The following is an 18,406-nucleotide window of genomic DNA, read 5'->3' on the forward strand; positions in this document are numbered from 1 at the left end:
AAAGCCAACAGTGGCGGAAGAGGGACTGGGGGAGGCCATGGCTTAATAGTTGTCTTGTCTTAATTGTTTGATGTATTATAACTTTGAACATATTAAATTATATGGTTTTGTTTTGTTTTAGAATTTAGGTTTCAGCCCCTACTTGTAATGGTTGTGTTCTGCCCTTGCCAACAAAATCAAAATAGTTCTCGAGTAATGTCGACTAGAGCTTGGTATTTAGCTTAAGTACTCAAACGGGTTGTTAGAGATTGTTTCTTACTCCTACGCCCCAGTGAATCCCCACAACAAAAATAGTAACATGTAGTTAAGTAATATGCATCTATAGTCACCACTCACTCTGCATTAGAAAAGACTAATAGAATTAGAGATGTCAAAAAGTTTTGTGGGTCGTCGATCCCATAGGGGATATGCGTTTAAAAAATTAGGGGTTCTCCATTTTAATTTTAGGGCAGGTATGGAGAGTCCCATCCTGAAATCCCCAATGGAGCGTTAAGATATATATATATATATATATATATATATATATATATATATATATATATATATATATATATATTCATGTTTTTAAGTTGATAGTATAATGTTTATAAGATGTCATAACATTTATTTTTTTAATATGTAAACTTTTTTTATAAATAATTATTTTTTACCTAAAGAATAACATCTTTTAAGCAAAAAAAAAAAAACAATTTTTTTAAACCGAAACAAAACATCAACCCAAAAATTATTTTTACGGTTTCAAATTAGACCTTACTGTCATATTAAAAATGAATGACATGTAATTGTCAATGAAACTTGATATGAGTTTTATAAACTCTTCATTTCTTTTGTAGTTGTAATGTTAGAGGTGTTTGTCACACATAAATAAATATATATGAGACAATTTTAAATGATAATAGTGTTTGCTATTGTGATTGTTTATGAGGTTTAATGCACAAGTCATGGATACAATACTGAACGTAGTGTGTAAGGTCTTGGGAAGAGTTTGTGGAATGAGTTTATGGGGTAAGTAACAGAAACTCAAACACATTTACCTAACAAAGACCAATTTTCACGAATACAAAACTAGGTCAAGTCTACGGTGCCCAAAAACATAATTTTAAGTGATGGTGCTAGTACATCAAGTACTATCATACAACTTTTTATAACCTAAGTTAACAAATTTAGTAAACCATTACATACCACATCCTCTATTACCGAATTAGGATACTATATTTATGTTTATGGTATATATTGACGAAAGTGTAAATCTTTATATTTCGGCATGGTGGAGTGAAAAAGACCAACTATTTCCGATTGTGTTTGTCATTGCTCTAATTTAGTTGTCATAAAAAACAAAACTAACAACGCTATCTATGTAGAGCTGGAGGCTTCCATATTTCCAAATGTTATTGCGATGAAACAAAACATATACATCATGTGTTGGCTTGAGGGTCCTGAGAACATAGAATAAGACACAGGAAGAAGAAGCAGCACATGGCTTATTAATACTCTAAGATCCCACGGCCAAGAAAGACAATTTAGAGGATGATGATGCTTTTATTTATTTTTTTATAAATATTTTATACAAAGATGCGTCTTAAAAATGTGTAAGACAGAGACGATTATATAAAAGAGTATATATAAAAGGAAATATATAAGACGAAGACGAATATGACTTAAAATATATAAGACGAAAAGATTTTTAAAGAACACAAATTTTTGATTTTGGGAAAATTTTAGTGCTTATATAAAAATATTGAGTTCCAGGATTTTCTTCTTTGTATTAATATTAACTATTTATATAACTATTTTATTGTAGTAAAAGAATTGTCAAGAATTTAGTTTTTAATAATTGTCTTAGAAAAAAAAATAGATAAATTTACAAACTTGTTGTAAGATTTATAAAAATAAACCAAATACCCAAATAACTACAATTTATGCATAGACCCCTATGACAATATCAAAAGTATTGACGTTCGTTTTGTGTCATTTTCATAGTCAGTTTTGTATTGTCTAAGGTGTTTTTTTTGGAAGCCAAAATTCATAAAATATATGGACCAACTATGCAATCCTCTGCAACAGAAGAGGTGGACCAAACGGCTGCAACCTATAATAAGAAACTTGTTAGTTTTGTAACATTTGCAAACTGTTGCAATAAACTGAAATTTAAATAAACTTATCTTACAAACTAAAAATAGTTCTCAACGCCCAAGTTTTAATTATTTTAGTCTTAAAATATTGAAATAATACTAAAAAGAACATATAAAAAAACAAAAATATAAAATTTCTTAAAAAAATGTTAAAGAACCTATCAGCTTTTTTCTAGAAAAAAAAAAAAAAAAAAAAAAAAAAAAAAAAAAAAAACTAATTTTAAAGAACATAAAAAATTTAAGATAATTTATTAAAAAAATTAACATAAAAAACAATAGAAAATATTGTAAACAATGTCTAGAAAATTTCGTAAAAAAATTACACATGTTAAAAAAGGTGGAGTCGAAACCGAAAATATTACTAAAAAACGGTAAAAAAATTTAAACAAATCTAAGTTTTAAAACAAAAAGTCAAATTTTTTTAAAAAAAATATCAAGTTATAAAAAATTGTGGAAACAATAAAAAGAAATTATATCAAATCCGTAAATCATAGTTTAAAAAAACAAAGTTTAAAAAAAATCAAACTATACCAAAATTCTAAAAAAATCACTTGCAAAAAAAATGAAAGTTGAAAAAATTTGAAGAGGCGGGTCAAGTGTTGTATTGTACAGAACACATACAGATGTTTTGTAATCTAAAGTCTTCCAAAAAACAAACTATTGGAAAATGGCAAATGTTACACGTATGTTGCATCATTACTAAAAAAAACAAACAATCTCTAAAAATTCGTGAAAAACTTCATGTAAAATATAATATAAAAGACCACAATTTTTTATATATAAAATCCTTAATTCTCATATTTAACTTCATTTAAAAAATCAAACTTAAAATCATCTAAAGCTATTCTCAAGCAATTTAATAAGAAGCTATTCTCAAACACATGTGGGTTCAAAGTTGAGAATGAATAATATCAGGAAACAAATAAAACAAATAATTAAAAAATACTATATTTTCTATCGGAAATATAGTGTTTTACATAGGGGTGCAAACGAGTCGAGCCGAGCCCGAGCCTGGCCAGGCTCGGCTCGGGCTCGTTTAAGTTATATAAGGCTCGAGCTCGAGCTTGGCTCGATTCGAGCTTCCTTATATTGAGCTCGGCTTGAGCTTGTAAAGAATTATACATGCTCGGATCGGGCTCGGGCTCGGGCTCGACTCGTTTTTTATCTGACGTGTCTAAATAAGCTTAAGCTCGGATCGAGCTCGTTAAGAAGCTCGCTTACTAATACCCTAAATCCATAACTCCCCTAATATTTTTTATTTTAATATATATAAATAATATTAAACTGTATTATATAAAGGCTCGTTTAGGCTCGCGAGCCTAATCAAGCTTAATGACATAGGCATGAGCTCGAGCTCGTTTAATAAACGAGCTTAATATTAAGTTCGAGCTTAGCTCGGGCTCGTTTAAAATCGATTTCGAGTCGAGCTTTTAACGATCCGATCTCGAGTAGCTCGCGAGTAGTTTGGCTCGTTTGCACCCCTAGTTTTACATATTGACTTGTGAGAAAAATACCAAACAATAGAACGTTTCCCTAATAGTGTTTGCGCAATTTTCTATCGAAATTTGATTTATGATTGAAGATGAAAACAATTTATTGATTCTTCCACGATACATCCCAGTCAAAAAAGGATCATCCATTTTAACTAGGTAATTCTTTTTGTTAACTAGGCAATTCTTTTTTTTTTCAGTGTCAACATTACACAATCTAGTCTTTGTGTCAAGTATGTTTATAGAAAGAAATACCGTCTCTAAAGTCTCAAGTCTATTTATAAATTCATTATTTAAGTTGTTATTTTTCTCTAAATATTTGTCTAAAATTAATAAATTATCTTTTATCCCAAAACATCAAATGATCGGTTTGAAAAAAGATCGAATAGAAACAAACCGGCCCAAAAAGAATCGGACCATTTTGAACAATTTGTTTTCAAGTTGAGAAACCGTTAAACAATACCTGATTAAGGCCTGTTAGAAGACTGGTTACACTAGGCTCAGTAATGAATGTCGGCGCTGGCCCATGACTAGTTAAGAACCAGTGAAATTCATGGTCGTGCTATTCTAGAGTTCACAAAAACCAACATCAATTAGATGTCGATACTGTACAAAATAAATATGACATCTTGATTAGGGCTGAAAACGAACTGAACGTTCGGCGAACCGTTCGTGAACTGTTCGGTGGGAAGTTCATTTATGTTCGTTTATTTAATAAATGAACGAACATGAACAAAAACTATCGTTCATTTAATTAAATGAACAAACATGAACAATGGTCTAGTACGTTCATTTATGTTCGTGAACGTTCGTTTACGATGTTCGTTCGTTTAAGTTTATTTATATTTATTTTTTTATTATATTGTTATATTATATGTTTGTTTATGTTCATATATGTTCAATTGTGTTTTTTTATCTTTGTTAGTTTATGTTCGTTTAGCATGTTCACGAACATAAATGAACGAACATGAACAAAGTAATTTGTTAAACAAACGAACATGAACAAGAAAATCTTGTTCATTTATCCGTTCGTGTTCGTTTGTTCTTCGGCTAACTTAAACGAACGAACATGAACAAGACCTTGTTCGTGTTCATTTGGTTCGTTTACAGCCCTAATATATATATATATATATATATATATATATATATATATATATATATATATATATATATATATATATACTTATTCATTCTCATTAGTCCGTAACATTATCTTTTCCGCAAAGAATTATGATTTATCATTAAACAAAAACATTCAAATTACAATGTTACAGCTAATCTTACTCATAGACATTAATTAGGTAATAAACCAATATTCATGCATTCCCCCCATTTTTATGACCGATCCCTTTGATAACATTAACAAGACAAGTCGCAAGAATGATGAACAAGATCCATTAATTAATGTACATTGCATTGCTTAATTCTGCTGTAAAATCTAACAGACCATAAACAACCATCAATTGACATCTCCCCATCAATACGGGCTGTCATAACGACGGGCCAAACTTTCCGGAACAATCGGCTCACCCGTAAACGGGTCAAACTTATACGGTTGACCCGTAAACGGGTCAAATCTCATTTGTGGTCTACTTCCTGGCCTATCATTAATTTGAGGATCCGGGCTCGGGCCACTTTTTGAAAAAGATAAAGTCGGGATAGGGCCCGGTATTCTGCTGTATGGATCTTGTGAAGGTTTTGCAAAAGATGGGCCCGGGATTTGGTGGGATTGGACCGGGCTCATTTCCTCCATGTTTCCATAAGCTGTTGGAATATGTGAGTTTACTAAATATTTACCATAAGAAGAAGAAGAAGAACCAGGCAATTCATGCAACTGTATAGGACTTCTGTCTTCTGTTTTTACCATACCCGGTCGACTCGGTAGACGATAATCTGAATATAATGTAGAATAACGGGATGTATAACTGTCACCCCTGCTGCTGCATTGTACACGAAACTTTTTTTAACCCATAATAGCAATGTACTTTATAAACTTTATTATTCATCTGATAATTTTATTTATATATATTTATAATTATAATAAAACAAACCTTGGGTCAACATAGGGAAGAGAGTCAACAGATGGAAGGTGGGCCCTTACTGGTTCTCTTAATCTTGATAAACTTGAAGGTTGTTGATTGGCTCCAAATTTGTCCACCTGGTACTGTTTATATAATTATAAAATAAAAAAAAAAATTATGTTTATCGGGTCATAAACTAATAATAGTTTAAACTGGAAAAACTAATAACATACCCTAGAAATTAGGGCTGCAAGATAGCCTCCTTTGTCATGTTTCTCTGCTCCTGATAACATGAACTGTAGAGAAATGTGTAACATGATCAATTTATGAAGGACTGAAAGTGAAACTTTTTTTTTGTGTGTAGATACAGAATTAAAGATATACTTAACCTGATCAAGAACTGATATGGCCATGGATTCAGGTAATTCTGCTAGATTAGATAGGGATTCAACTTCGATCTGGTTAAGGACAAATTAAAAAAAGAAAAAGGTCAGCTTTCTGACCATATTTAATTATTTATTAAGTATAATATAGAAAATTTAAAATAAAAAATACGGAACATACATCGAACCGAGTGGCAATACCGAGGCGTAAAATTCGAAGTAACCGCTCTCTGACAGCTACTGGTAACAAAAGAACAGCAGCTTCATGGGGATCAACAACAGCTTCCTAAATAAATGATTGGAAAGATATATAGAAATTACAACAAAAAATAAAAATGAATATTTTAAAAAATAAAAGACATCAAAATTAAAATAAACCTTTTGAAGTGTCTCTTCATGACCATCAAATGAATTCAAGTATGGGTCATGATTTTGTGGTCTGGGTTTATTTAAATTATCACGAGGCTGAGTGTTTTGAAAATCTTCATGAACCCTTTTTCTTTTTTTGTCCATAGGTCTTGCAACTTCAACCTAGTACACAGGTGTTGATGATTAAATAAATTTCAGATTTATTTTTTTATGTTCTGGATAATATAAAATTAAAAAAATAAAGAGTAAATTTATGGTACCTGAAGTTTAATTGATGGCCCACCTTTTGGTCCTGGAACTATTTTTTCATTTAGTCCCTCTATGGCATTATCAAGGTGCTACATGTGGAAACAAAATTTAGAAATTAAAATATTTAATCTACATACTAAAAAAGAAAAAATTACACACGACTTACTGATCTTTGAGAAAAATGAACAAATCCAACTGAAGAATCTCCCTTGCTGGACACCACCACTTTTTCTACCTTCCCAAAAGGCATGAAGAGTTTCTTTAAGTAGTCTTCATCGATAGTTGAGGGTAGTTTTCTAACAAATGCTATTTTTATCTGGAAATAAAAAAATCATTTAACAACAGATAATTCAGAATAATCATGAATTTTAAATTACTGTGATGATCAATGAACACCTTAGCAAGTTCATCCGGATCTACTTCAGGATCCTCTTCAACCCATTGAACAGATGGATGTAAAGTACCACCAAGAACAAAATCTGGCTTTGATCCAGCCCTAAACGCACGTGCTGCAGTCTGAGAAATTTTTTTTTTAAAAAGAGTAGAAATATAAAAACTATATAATAAAGTGAGTAAAATAAAATGGTTGATATTTTTGTAAAAAAAAAAATGTCTTACAGCATGAGATGAGAACTTCACGAAAGCAAAACCACGATTTTTAAATTTTTTACTCGTTGCCTCACTACCACTTTGGGGCATTGCAAGATCAATTGAAACAACATCTGGAAAAACCTATACACCATAAAGAACAGTTATATATAGTTAGTGCATAATGAAAAACAAGTATATATATATATATGTATATATATATATATATATATATATATATATATATATATAAGTTTACCTGGCGTACAACTTTATTAAAATCATCAGCACTCCACCCTAAATGAAGAAAATAACTAAGATAAAGGGAACTGAAAGATTGTAATGAAGAGGTTATCAAAAGTTAAAACAAACCTTTGTTAAGGTTTCCTAAAAATAATGTATCCTGTGCAGCTGATGGAAGAACACCAATCTTTTTACCTTCTAGCTGGAACATAAAGGCCAAAAAAGTAAACTTTACAAAATTCTAAATTATTTTCAGTTTACATAATCAAAGAGTACAAGCTTGAGGAAGTATATATATTATCTATGGGATTGCATTACACTAACAACAATTTGGTTGAGTTCTATGTGCATGAAAAATATAAAAATAAGAAGAATATTTTTTGTACCATAGATCCAGATAACTCCTTCAGAGCTTTGTCAGCAGCTTCTTTTGTTGCAAAGCGTACAAAGCCGAATCCCTATATATTTGTGCATATAAAGAGATGTGTGAGTTTTAAAAGAGAGAAACAGATAATGAGTAATGAGAAATAATAATAATAATATCGAAATGGAAGACCTTTAGGATGCCATTTTGATCCTTTATCAAGCGCATGTCTGTAATTTCTCCACAAGCAGCAAATACCTTTCGAACCTTGTCTTCATTCAGAGAACGAGCTAAACCCCCAACAAATACCTCCACACCTCTGCTTCCATGCTCTGAAAAACCAAAAAGAAAGACCCCAACACATGATTGAAAGGGATGCATATAAAGTCTTTAAAAATATATAAATTAGAAGATGAATTCCCTATCTCAAGAACTAATAATGTTCCTCTATTCCAAAAAAGCTACATTTTCATCTTCTTACAAATGTAATTTGCTTAAATAGTGCAAGTATAATAATAAGGATGAGGATCCAGGCCTTGTGTACTAGAAGAACAATGAACTTGTGGTTTCGAATTCTACCTTATAGTTAGAATTTAGGACAATAAACTTAGCTAATGGAGGATTAGACAAAGTGGAACTTACGATAATCAGTGGAATTCTGATCCAGTGAGTAGCTCATCTGCAATCAATAACACATCCAATCTAGTAAGCTTCTTTCCAAGTTTGCATATTGCAAAATCACGTAAAACCTATCGAAGAAAATCAAGACAAACTTCTTTCCAACTGACTTGAGTTGGTCAGTTGGAAACTGAACTCCAATTTGATACTCGTATTGCGCCACTTTTTTGGAACTTGTGACAATTTATTTGTGCTGAAAGTGCATCATGTTCATAATTGAATTTCGTGCAATCAAGTATGGGAAATCGAAGTTTACACTACACGTCTACAAATTTATCCAGGAACATTTTGATAATCAAAACTGATCATGTTCCCTGGTGTAACAAGGATGCCAAAAGAAAAACATTACCATGTTTCTCCGATTGATTACCTGAAAATGCTCCCCCAATCTTCGGAGAAAGATGTCCGTTGAGGCCTAACCCTGGTGATTCCGCCGCAGAAACTTGACTTGTTTTACGGGAAGGGAAAGGAAAGAATCCTGATACGAGGAGTGAAGTCTTGAGATTTAGGAAAAAGAGTGGTACGATGATGTATCTAACTATCTATGGTTATGGTTAGGGTTCTTGTTTCCGTACCTTCTCTCCTGTTTAGTATTTACTCCGTGTTTTTATCTTTTTGGGTCTCTCTCCCCGATTACCAAAATCTGGCCTAAAGAGTATGGCAATCACATTGTTTTAATGTGTTATCTTTGGACTAAATTATCGAAATAGTCCTTCTGGTTTAGGTAAAATTGCGTGTTTACTTTCTAACCTTTTATTACATTCGTAACATAGTGTAATATCTTCAAATTCACGGTCAGAAAAGACCGGTTTAATTTATGTTTTTTAAAATAATTTTTAGAATAATCCTTTGATTAAAAGAGTTGCGGAATTTGTTTCCAAAACGAAATATGATAAAATAAGATTTACCAAAGCATTTCTTAAAAAATGTATTTGCATTATATAACAAAACTCGGGTTGTCATGTTCCGATATAGACCAAAAACATAAACGGCACATTATAAGCCTTACAACAATTATATACATTATAGGCCTATAATCAAAAATATCTTGATAAGTCATCCAACTTATACTCTGGCGCTAGGGACGAGCAAAAGGACCGAACCAGCCGGAACCGGCCCGAACCGGACCAGACCGGGGAACCGGCTTCGGCCAAAATCAAGAACCGAACCGGCCCGGCGGTTCTACCGGTTCCGGTTCCTACCGGTTCTTGTCGTGTCTTCAAATGTTGGAACCGCTCCTTGAAAAATAGCATCATACGGTTCCGGTTTTTGCCGGTTCTACCGGTTCCCGGTTCCAAAAATCCACAAAAATAACGTCCCGGTCCCGGCCCAACCGGTTCCATCGGGTTCCGGTTCCGGTACCGGTTCCGGCCGGTTCCCCGGTCCATATGCTCATCCCTATCTGACGCCACTATCAGCAATACAAAGAAAACTGAGTGGGTCGGGCTTGGGAGCCTGGTGAGCATATAGGGTTTTCAACCCACAATAAATAATTATATTAATTTCATCAACCAACAATAACTCAATTACCCATTCCAGTTATCCTCACTTTACGTCCCTAAAACAACTATCACAAGGGACCTAGCCTAAGGATTTTCGTCGAGGCGACAACACATGCTTCGGGGGTTCCTCAGCAATATATGTCAAACATGGCAACAATGTGGGGAATGGAGTACAATAATTGAACACCCAAGTTCAATAACACCTACAGGTGGCGAGCCTGCCAGCGTTCCACTAGACTATCTAGAAAAGTCTGTGGCCATCATCTAAACCCCGCTAGATGACTGAATCAGCAACAACATCGAGGCCTCTCATCATTTTATTAATCACACGTCAACTATCTACCCATGTTTCACCCAACATATTTGTAGATAAAATACATATACAGCTTAAAACATGTATAAAACATTCATTCAACACTTATCTCAAATAAACAAATAATGTATATACACATAGCACGTATTTTATAGAGAATACTTCGTATTTAGGTGTTAGAAGAAAGTGAATATACACTCACACAAAACATATATTTAATACATTCAAATAATACTTGTATTAAAATCGTGTTTATGAAAGGGATTATGCACTCACTTGATAAGACGATTGTCGGGCAAAGCTTCGGCTCGGAAACTCTTTTCTTCTCGGGATCTTCGGAGCGTTCGGACTTGCTTCGGGTGTCAGGATGATACCGGGGCTTCGGGGGTGCGTCAAGAGGGCTAGAGAGGGTATAAAGAGTGAGAGAATGGGGAAATAGCAACCACGGTCGGTTGCCCTTTGATTTCTATTTATAGGGCTGAAATTTGACATTCACGTCGTGAGCCACAAGTGCTCACATCGTGAGCTCAATCCTGCATAGGTCATTGCGGTCGTCATCAGGCCACTTGCTCTGGAAGGCGTCCATCACCTGTTCACGTCGTGAACACTATGTTCACGTCGTGAACTCTGACACAGGCCTCAAAGTTTGTGTTCTGAACTTCAGAAAATCATATCTCTCACATACGAGCTCCGTTTCCGACGTTCTTTATATCCATGTGTAGGTGAGATTATGCTCTACAACTCTCGTTTAGACTCCGTCGGCAAATTTTGACTTTATTTTTATTATATTATTTTTAGTAGGCCGGGACGGGAAAACTCCGTTAGAAATTCATAACTTCTTCATCTAACGTCTGTTTTCGTCTATCTTTTTACCGTTGCATTACTATCGACGAGATCTTCGATTCTCGTTTAGATTATTTCGGCTAGAAATCACTCGATCTCATATTCGAACTTTGGGTAGCATACTGCTAAGTTGAAACTTCGAAAAATCATAAGTTCATCATACGAAGTCAGATTTGGATGTTCTTTTTATGTATGCTCTCGGTTTAACATATACTATGACTTCTGTTTAGATCACTAAGACTAACTATCGCTTTATCGTAAATTCACTATTTACGTCACGCAGTGTCGTATCGGTTCTGTCGCAAAACTTCGACAGGTCATAACTTCTTCGTTATAACTCAGATTTCGGCATTCTTTGTATATCTGGAACCCTTGTCACGACCACTACAACTTCCTTCATAGATATTGGGTTTATCTAATATTTACTTTAACGCTTATTTTATCCTTAATTCAATTAAGTCACAATAATTAAGCATAAAACACATAATACTCAAATAACACATTTCTATTATTTCAAAACGAGTTACAACGGTTAACATAGACCATTACATCAATATTAATGTCTAGCCTAGAAACACGGGTGTTACACATACTCAAGGTTTCATTTTATTACACGCCTCATCCCTATTGACGTTTTCTGTCACTCATCTATGTTAAATATATCACGTGTCTGGCACGCTAAGGGTATATTCGTCCTTTTACATATGGCGCCTGAATGGATATGCCAAATGTTTCTTATATCTTCTCGGCTATCGTTCTCATTTGCGTCAAACATATCAGTGCTCTCAACTAAATCACGTAGAAAACCTAATCTACTCAACTTCAATCAACATTTTGCAAAGGCAACAATGGTGGGGTGGAGGATTTGAGCATACATGGCGGAAATAAACGTTGGACGAGTTTACAGTAAGTATTTTTGTGTTTAATACTCTCATCTAAAGCACAAACTTTCAAAAACTAAGCTTCAATCTCCTTCTTCACAAGTGGTAATCCGTCAATATTCTCGATTAAACTGTTTTATAATGGAGTTTTTACAAAGTTTCCTGGAAGGAGATACATAAAGGGAAAAAGAAAAGTATGTTGATTTAGTGGACATTGGCGAGTTCTCGGTCCATGATATTGACGAAATTGTGGACATCCTTGGTTGCGTGGAGGAAGGTAAGCAGCTTTTTATCACTTTAAATGACCATTATCAAATTTGGACATTTGTTTGTTTTGGCTTGTGATAGTGATATTAACCACTTGAGTACATATGTGGAGAAACATAAAGTTATTGAAGTTTATATAAAGCATGGTAAGACAATGTTGAAGACGTATTTAATGTCCCCTAACCCTAGTAAAGTTAGGATCGAGGATATTATTAACCCCCTGCATGTTATAAAAGGATTCTCTTAGAATGGAAGAAATCAAAAATAGGGGATTGTAATGGTTCTACAATACCAGAAGTTGATCAATTTAGAAAACCCCCAAATGAGCAATTTGAAAACACAAGGTTTTGACCAAGAATTTGATCATTGTGAAAACCCTCCAAATTACTTTACTGTATTTGTACAAGATGATGTCAATCAAATTGAGGACATTGAAGTGCACGGTGATGATTTGATTGATAGTGACTATAGTGACTTCCTATTAGATGAGGATAACATCATTGATAAATCTGACATAGATATGAAAGATTTTTTTCTTGAACATTGACCAAAATGTGGAATGGATGGGTGACAATGGAGGATCAAGTGTGAATGTAGAAGATGGTAAGGAAGATGAAGAAATTGAGGTGCTTAACAATGACAATACTGATGAGGGGGGAATAAAAGTAGAAGAAAGTCAATTAAAGCAATACGAAAGGCACAAGAAAACAGTGAAGCGCGTGTTACTGATTCCTTTTATATGTATCAGACTTTTGGTTCGTCCGAAGAGTTGGAAAAATAGAATAAAACAACATGTTTTTGAGACTAGAAGAGAGACTGGGATAATTAAAAATGAAAAAAATAGGGTAAGGGCCTTTTGTAAAGGTGGTATACCATACCTTATTGAAGTAGGTGTTGGTTTGGTGAAGAAAGGAAGTGTCCATGGGTCCTATATACAATCAAGTGGAGTAAAAATGTAGATTGGGAGGTTCGTACGTATGAAAAAAAAACATGTATGTCTACAAACGAGGACTATGAAAGCTTGACTCCAACTGCAACAAGTGTCTTGGAAAAAATAAAAAAATGAGGCATCACAGTGTAATTGTGTTTTTTTATGGGAATGGTAAATATTAGGTCACTGGTCCATTGATGGACCAGTGTGCTATTGACATGGTTCAACATACCTGTTCTTATAGGAAATGGGAACTCACTGGCATCCCACATAAGCATGCACTAGTTGCAATATGGGATATGACTATATGAGAAAAAATAAAAAAGATGTGGGGTTGCCTGAATCATGGGTTCATCCCACTTAGTGGCTACAAACATGGAAGGAAATGTATTCATTCAAGATTGAACCTATAAATGGAAGAAGAATATGGGAAAACTATCGTTGTCCAACCACATTGCTTCCTCCTAAACATCATATCCTAATCGGAGGTGTGACTGTACAAACCCATCAGCAGTTGAATGAATTGAGATTTTGTGATACTTTTATTTATAATTATGATTTTGAGCAACAGTTTACGAACAAAGGGTTTTGCCATGGATATATATTTATGAAAATGTGTATTTATTCTAGTTTAAAGATGGAAAAAGTATTTTAAAAATTAGGACATTACAATAAGTCTAAGGGTTATAATGCAATTCTGAAAACAACACTTTTGTAAAGAGGAATCAAGTTAGGGCAGGTTTTGTCAAAATATCAAACTTCAAAGATCAATGCCGCCAAATTTTGAAACTCGTACAGGTTTGTCCCCTTCATTAGGCACAACCTGTACAGGCCTGTCATTTTGGGCATATGCATCAGACTCTCTACAAAATACCAAACCCTAGCTAGAGAATTTAGGTGTGTGCTCTTAGGTGCGACATGTAAGAGAGAGAGGGAGAGGGAGAGAGAGAGAGAGAGAGAGAGGTGAGCTGACAATTTGGATGAGCCTAAACCCCACCATAATTGGTATGTCATGGTGTGCTTCAAATTGGTTACTAGCAAAGATGCATAGAGAAAATGAGAAAGAAGATCGAGAACAATAAGGAACTTGTAAATTCAAAATGTTGTGTTGTTTTTCTAGTGAAAATCTTCATTAAGGTTATCAGGATAGGATCAAGTTCCGGTGAAGCACCATTGTTTTTTAGTTCTCCGATAACTCTAGTGTTTGGTGAAAATAGATATATTGGAGGTACAGGAACGTATATTGGTGAGAAATTGTTTTCAAGCTGCTCGTTGTGTGATATTTGGAGTTAGAACTTGTACATTGGTGACAGAGGTAAAGGTTGTGTCCGGGGCTGAACGAGCAAGTGTCTTTGGCGATGTTTGTATGATTTTCGGCTAGGATTTTGATCTACTTTGGGTTGGTGATGGTCTACAAGTCACTAGAATTTAATGGAGGTGAAGCATTATGGAGGACGAGGTTTCGACATCGAAGAAAATCACCACCAAGACTCTCAAATATAAGGAAGCGTACATATGAGGAGAGGTACACATTCTTGACTGATTTTGACTTTTGAGTATCATATTTACAATGCTTAGAAAACAACGTGTTGGTCTTAAAAATGGAATTTGAATACAATTTGAACTTGAGTTCTGATTTTGGGCTTGCATTTTGACTCATACCATTTTATGGAAATAATATTAAGACTTTGAATTGAGTTAAAACAAGACATAATATTGGTTAATTGAATTCTATACGAATTCATTAGTTAAAATTATAAGGATTTTTAGATGAGTGTCGCATGAATATATTTCATAAATATAAGATCACTTATATGTTGCATTGTAGGTTAGCAATATCTAAATGAATCAAATAAGAAACCATGTAATCAATTCTCAAAATGGGTTGTTTCATAAGAGAATAATAATAGGTTAGCATTTAACCTATTGCAATAGATTGAGCCAATTAAATGCAAGATAAATCAAAACATGATTATTTTGATAGTTATGAGGATGAGTCTGGCGGATAAGAAATGTGAATCAACTCATGAACCAATTGATATATCAATAATAAAAGTGAATATAAAAAGTTTATTATGAAGCACTGATAAGTAATACTTGAAATATTAGCCACATAAGAATTATTAGTATGGTTGTAGGTGATCAGACAGTTGGGAATCCATATTAGCCACTTGAGTGGTTTTCTTACGTGTTTTCTAATTCAGGAGAGTTCTCATGAACTTACTTATTATGTGGACTATGTGATGCGTAGATGTAAAACCATGAAAACATTCTTAAGTGATGGAAGTGATTATGAATTGGGCAACTCTAGAATCTACATCATGTGAGTTCTCATGAATCTAGTTGTTTCACTCTGGATGGCCATGTACGGATGGTTGCAGGATGGACCACTAGATAAAAATCCTTTTAAGTGAGGAATCTACTTGTACCATATTGGGTAGAGGAGTATGCTAGCATACATTATGTGTTTAGTTATATTTGATATAATGTGAATAATATGTTATTTATTACTTGATGTTATGTGCTATTATGTCTATCGCATATGATCTGTATAAAGGGTGAGCGTTGAGATTACTCATCAAGCCTTAGGCTTACACTTACTACTTTATGTTTTTAGTTTCATGTCCTTTTAGTTCGAATGGCATGGAGATGACATGACTGGGATATCTAGACATTCTCAGATGGGCATGATACCTAGTTTAATCACTTTATGTTACGTTGTGGTTTTCAAAACAAAACTTAACTTCCCCATTTTATGATGCTATGTGATACTATGTTTTATATTGTTATAAATGGAACCCTAGTTTTTGGAAATATCATACTCTGATTTAAAAAAAAAAAGTAAGTTTTTAGGATGTTATAGTTTGTCATGTCATGCCACATTTATGTTTACTTTTTATTTAAACAATTTAATTTAAATAAAAACTAAAAAAAATCATTAATGTAAAATAAAATTACAATAACATTAAATTAAAAACAAAAAAACATAATAATAATAATAAGACAAAAAAACGTTATATTTTTTTGTTCAAACTTTAGCTTTTACTTGCAAAGCCAATTCACGCTCCATTTATGTGAAGTTACTTAAATATGGCATTAAAAGTTTCTTGTCATGAGTTTTTTTCTCTATTATGCTTGTTGAGTTGTTTCTTGAGTGAATGTTAAGTATTTGTTTAAATTTGCATTTAGGATCACGGTCTCCAACCTTTTTTTACCTCATTCGAAGTTGGCGCTTTACATTTTCCCTTGTGTTTGGCTTCTCCTTTCTCATTGGACGGGAAAGTGGTGGAACCTTAGTGGTGTCATCATCGTTGAAGTTGTTTCCGACACAAGCATTTGACATAGTATAGTTAGAATCAAATGTTTTTGACCTTTTAGAACCACCAATATGTGTTTCCGATGTTCTTATATCTAGTTATTTTTTATAATATTGTACAACATTCCAAAACTCAATCTTTTCAAAACGTATACAGTTCCTTGTTGAAAATGGTCGCATCATTTGACCACTTCCATATTGGCGTTTCAATTTGTAAAAATAAATCACCAAATATCATTAACTATTTATTCATGTTGCCTCTTTTCTTGTAGATTTGGGTTTTTTCGGTAGTCTTCTTGATTCATCTCTCTGTTGAAACGTTTAAGAACATGCCTCCAAAAAGTTGGCCTTTTTGATCGTTTCTAACCTTCATATCCTCTGATATATCGACATATGTATTGGCTAACACTCTCTCATCTTGCAGGTCCCATGCTTTATTGGGGGATTCCATTTTTTATTAGGATTCGAGGTCAGTTAGGATTAGGATTTGGGTTTCCAGAACACATTTGAAGGGGTCGAATTCCTTGGTGGATGGTTGAGTGAATCAGGTTTGCATTGTATAATGACCATAATACAACCTGATATCGAGATAATGGAATACATATGGTGAATAAAAAGGTTGGTCCATTTGTGGATTGTGTTGTTTCTTATTGGTGTTTTTTTGTAGTTTGAAGAGTTTGAATATGACATTTTTTGGTTTGTATAGAGTTGTGTGATGTTGTAAAGATGAAGATTCTGGTTAATATTTTTAAAGTAAAAAATATATTAAAAAACGGTCACAATGCATTGAGGATAAGAGAAACATGACAAAAAGATGTCGAGAATGGCACAAAAATCTAGCATGTCGTTCACCCGACTTGGTGTTTATCGTGCCACGTCGACTTTGCCAGGCTCCCATAACAAGCCACTCCTACTAGCCTTAAGCATTAAGATCGACAATTTATTTTTTATTCGTCAGATTTTATACTATAAGACTAAAGGTAGTAGGCTCATAATGTAGGCTCGACATGCAGATGTGGCTGGGCAAACGTCATCTCGGCCCTCGGGTGCTCGACATACCTAGTTTTATGATGTGCTCAACATGTGATTGTTGTTTCTCTTTTATTGACAAAGTTGGGAAAGGACATGGTTGAGGTGGGTAAGGCGTGAGAATGAGGTGGATCGTAGCAAACTCGACACGACTCCCACCAGCCTACAATGTATTTTTAGAGGATCCCAAACATTCACGTTCAGCAACACTTCCATTTTTCCCTTTTCTTAAAATTAGTTGCCTCCTGCCTTTTACAACTATAGTTTTTGTTTTTCTCGGTGCATATAGATTCTCCCACCACTGGCATTTCCCTATACGTGGACACTCACCACCACTAACACCATATATGTCACATATGAGGCCACAACCTTCACTGAGCTTCAACACCACTAATTGTTGTTTCTACTGAGCTTCACTGTCATATCTCTCTCTCTCTCTCTCTCTCTCTCTCTATATATATATATATATATATATATATATCTTTAAAAGAAAAAACCTTAAATTAACATTGTCACCACCAATCAAATACATGTAGAGAAAAAAATGAGAGAAAATGAAGAAAACCCTAAACCCATAGATATCGAATGAGAAAACCACCAAAGTAACCCCAACTCCAATTCCTCATCTTTAATCCTGAGTATCTTCGGTATCCCTTCAAATCTATGGTAGATATGATGGGTTTTATACAAACAATCTTATGTGTGCATGCAACCCTAGATACGAATCTATGTTTTCACTATTAGTCATACAACATTATGAACACAAAAAGGAAACCTAACATGCATCTACTATTTTCGAAATTGACA

General features: G+C 33.8%; 1 protein-coding gene across 3 annotated transcripts; it reads right to left on the bottom strand.

Annotated features, from left to right (window-relative positions):
* Positions 1-4,890: 4,890 nt before the first annotated feature.
* On the bottom strand, positions 4,891-9,145 carry LOC145087634 (uncharacterized). 3 transcript variants are annotated; one of them, XM_079025638.1, is made up of 16 exons: positions 8,888-9,145; positions 8,482-8,518; positions 8,032-8,171; positions 7,862-7,933; positions 7,605-7,677; positions 7,492-7,529; positions 7,263-7,376; positions 7,041-7,160; positions 6,811-6,960; positions 6,656-6,733; positions 6,405-6,557; positions 6,208-6,312; positions 6,033-6,101; positions 5,877-5,939; positions 5,674-5,786; positions 4,891-5,556 (listed from the first exon to the last, which is right to left on the bottom strand). In XM_079025638.1, exons 2-16 carry the CDS (start codon positions 8,516-8,518, stop codon positions 5,100-5,102), a joined length of 1,782 nt encoding a protein of 593 aa, XP_078881764.1. In that variant the 5' UTR covers positions 8,888-9,145; the 3' UTR covers positions 4,891-5,099. The 3 variants fall into 3 exon arrangements, with proteins under 3 accessions (XP_078881764.1, XP_078881763.1, XP_078881762.1); XM_079025637.1 differs by having other exon boundaries at positions 4,891-5,559; XM_079025636.1 differs by having other exon boundaries at positions 4,891-5,562; positions 8,888-9,144.
* Positions 9,146-18,406: the final 9,261 nt, after the last annotated feature.

This window comes from Lactuca serriola, chromosome 2 (genome assembly GCF_051521515.1).
Source record: "Lactuca serriola cultivar US96UC23 chromosome 2, Lser_US96UC23_V15, whole genome shotgun sequence".
Taxonomy (NCBI): Eukaryota; Viridiplantae; Streptophyta; class Magnoliopsida; order Asterales; family Asteraceae; genus Lactuca; species Lactuca serriola.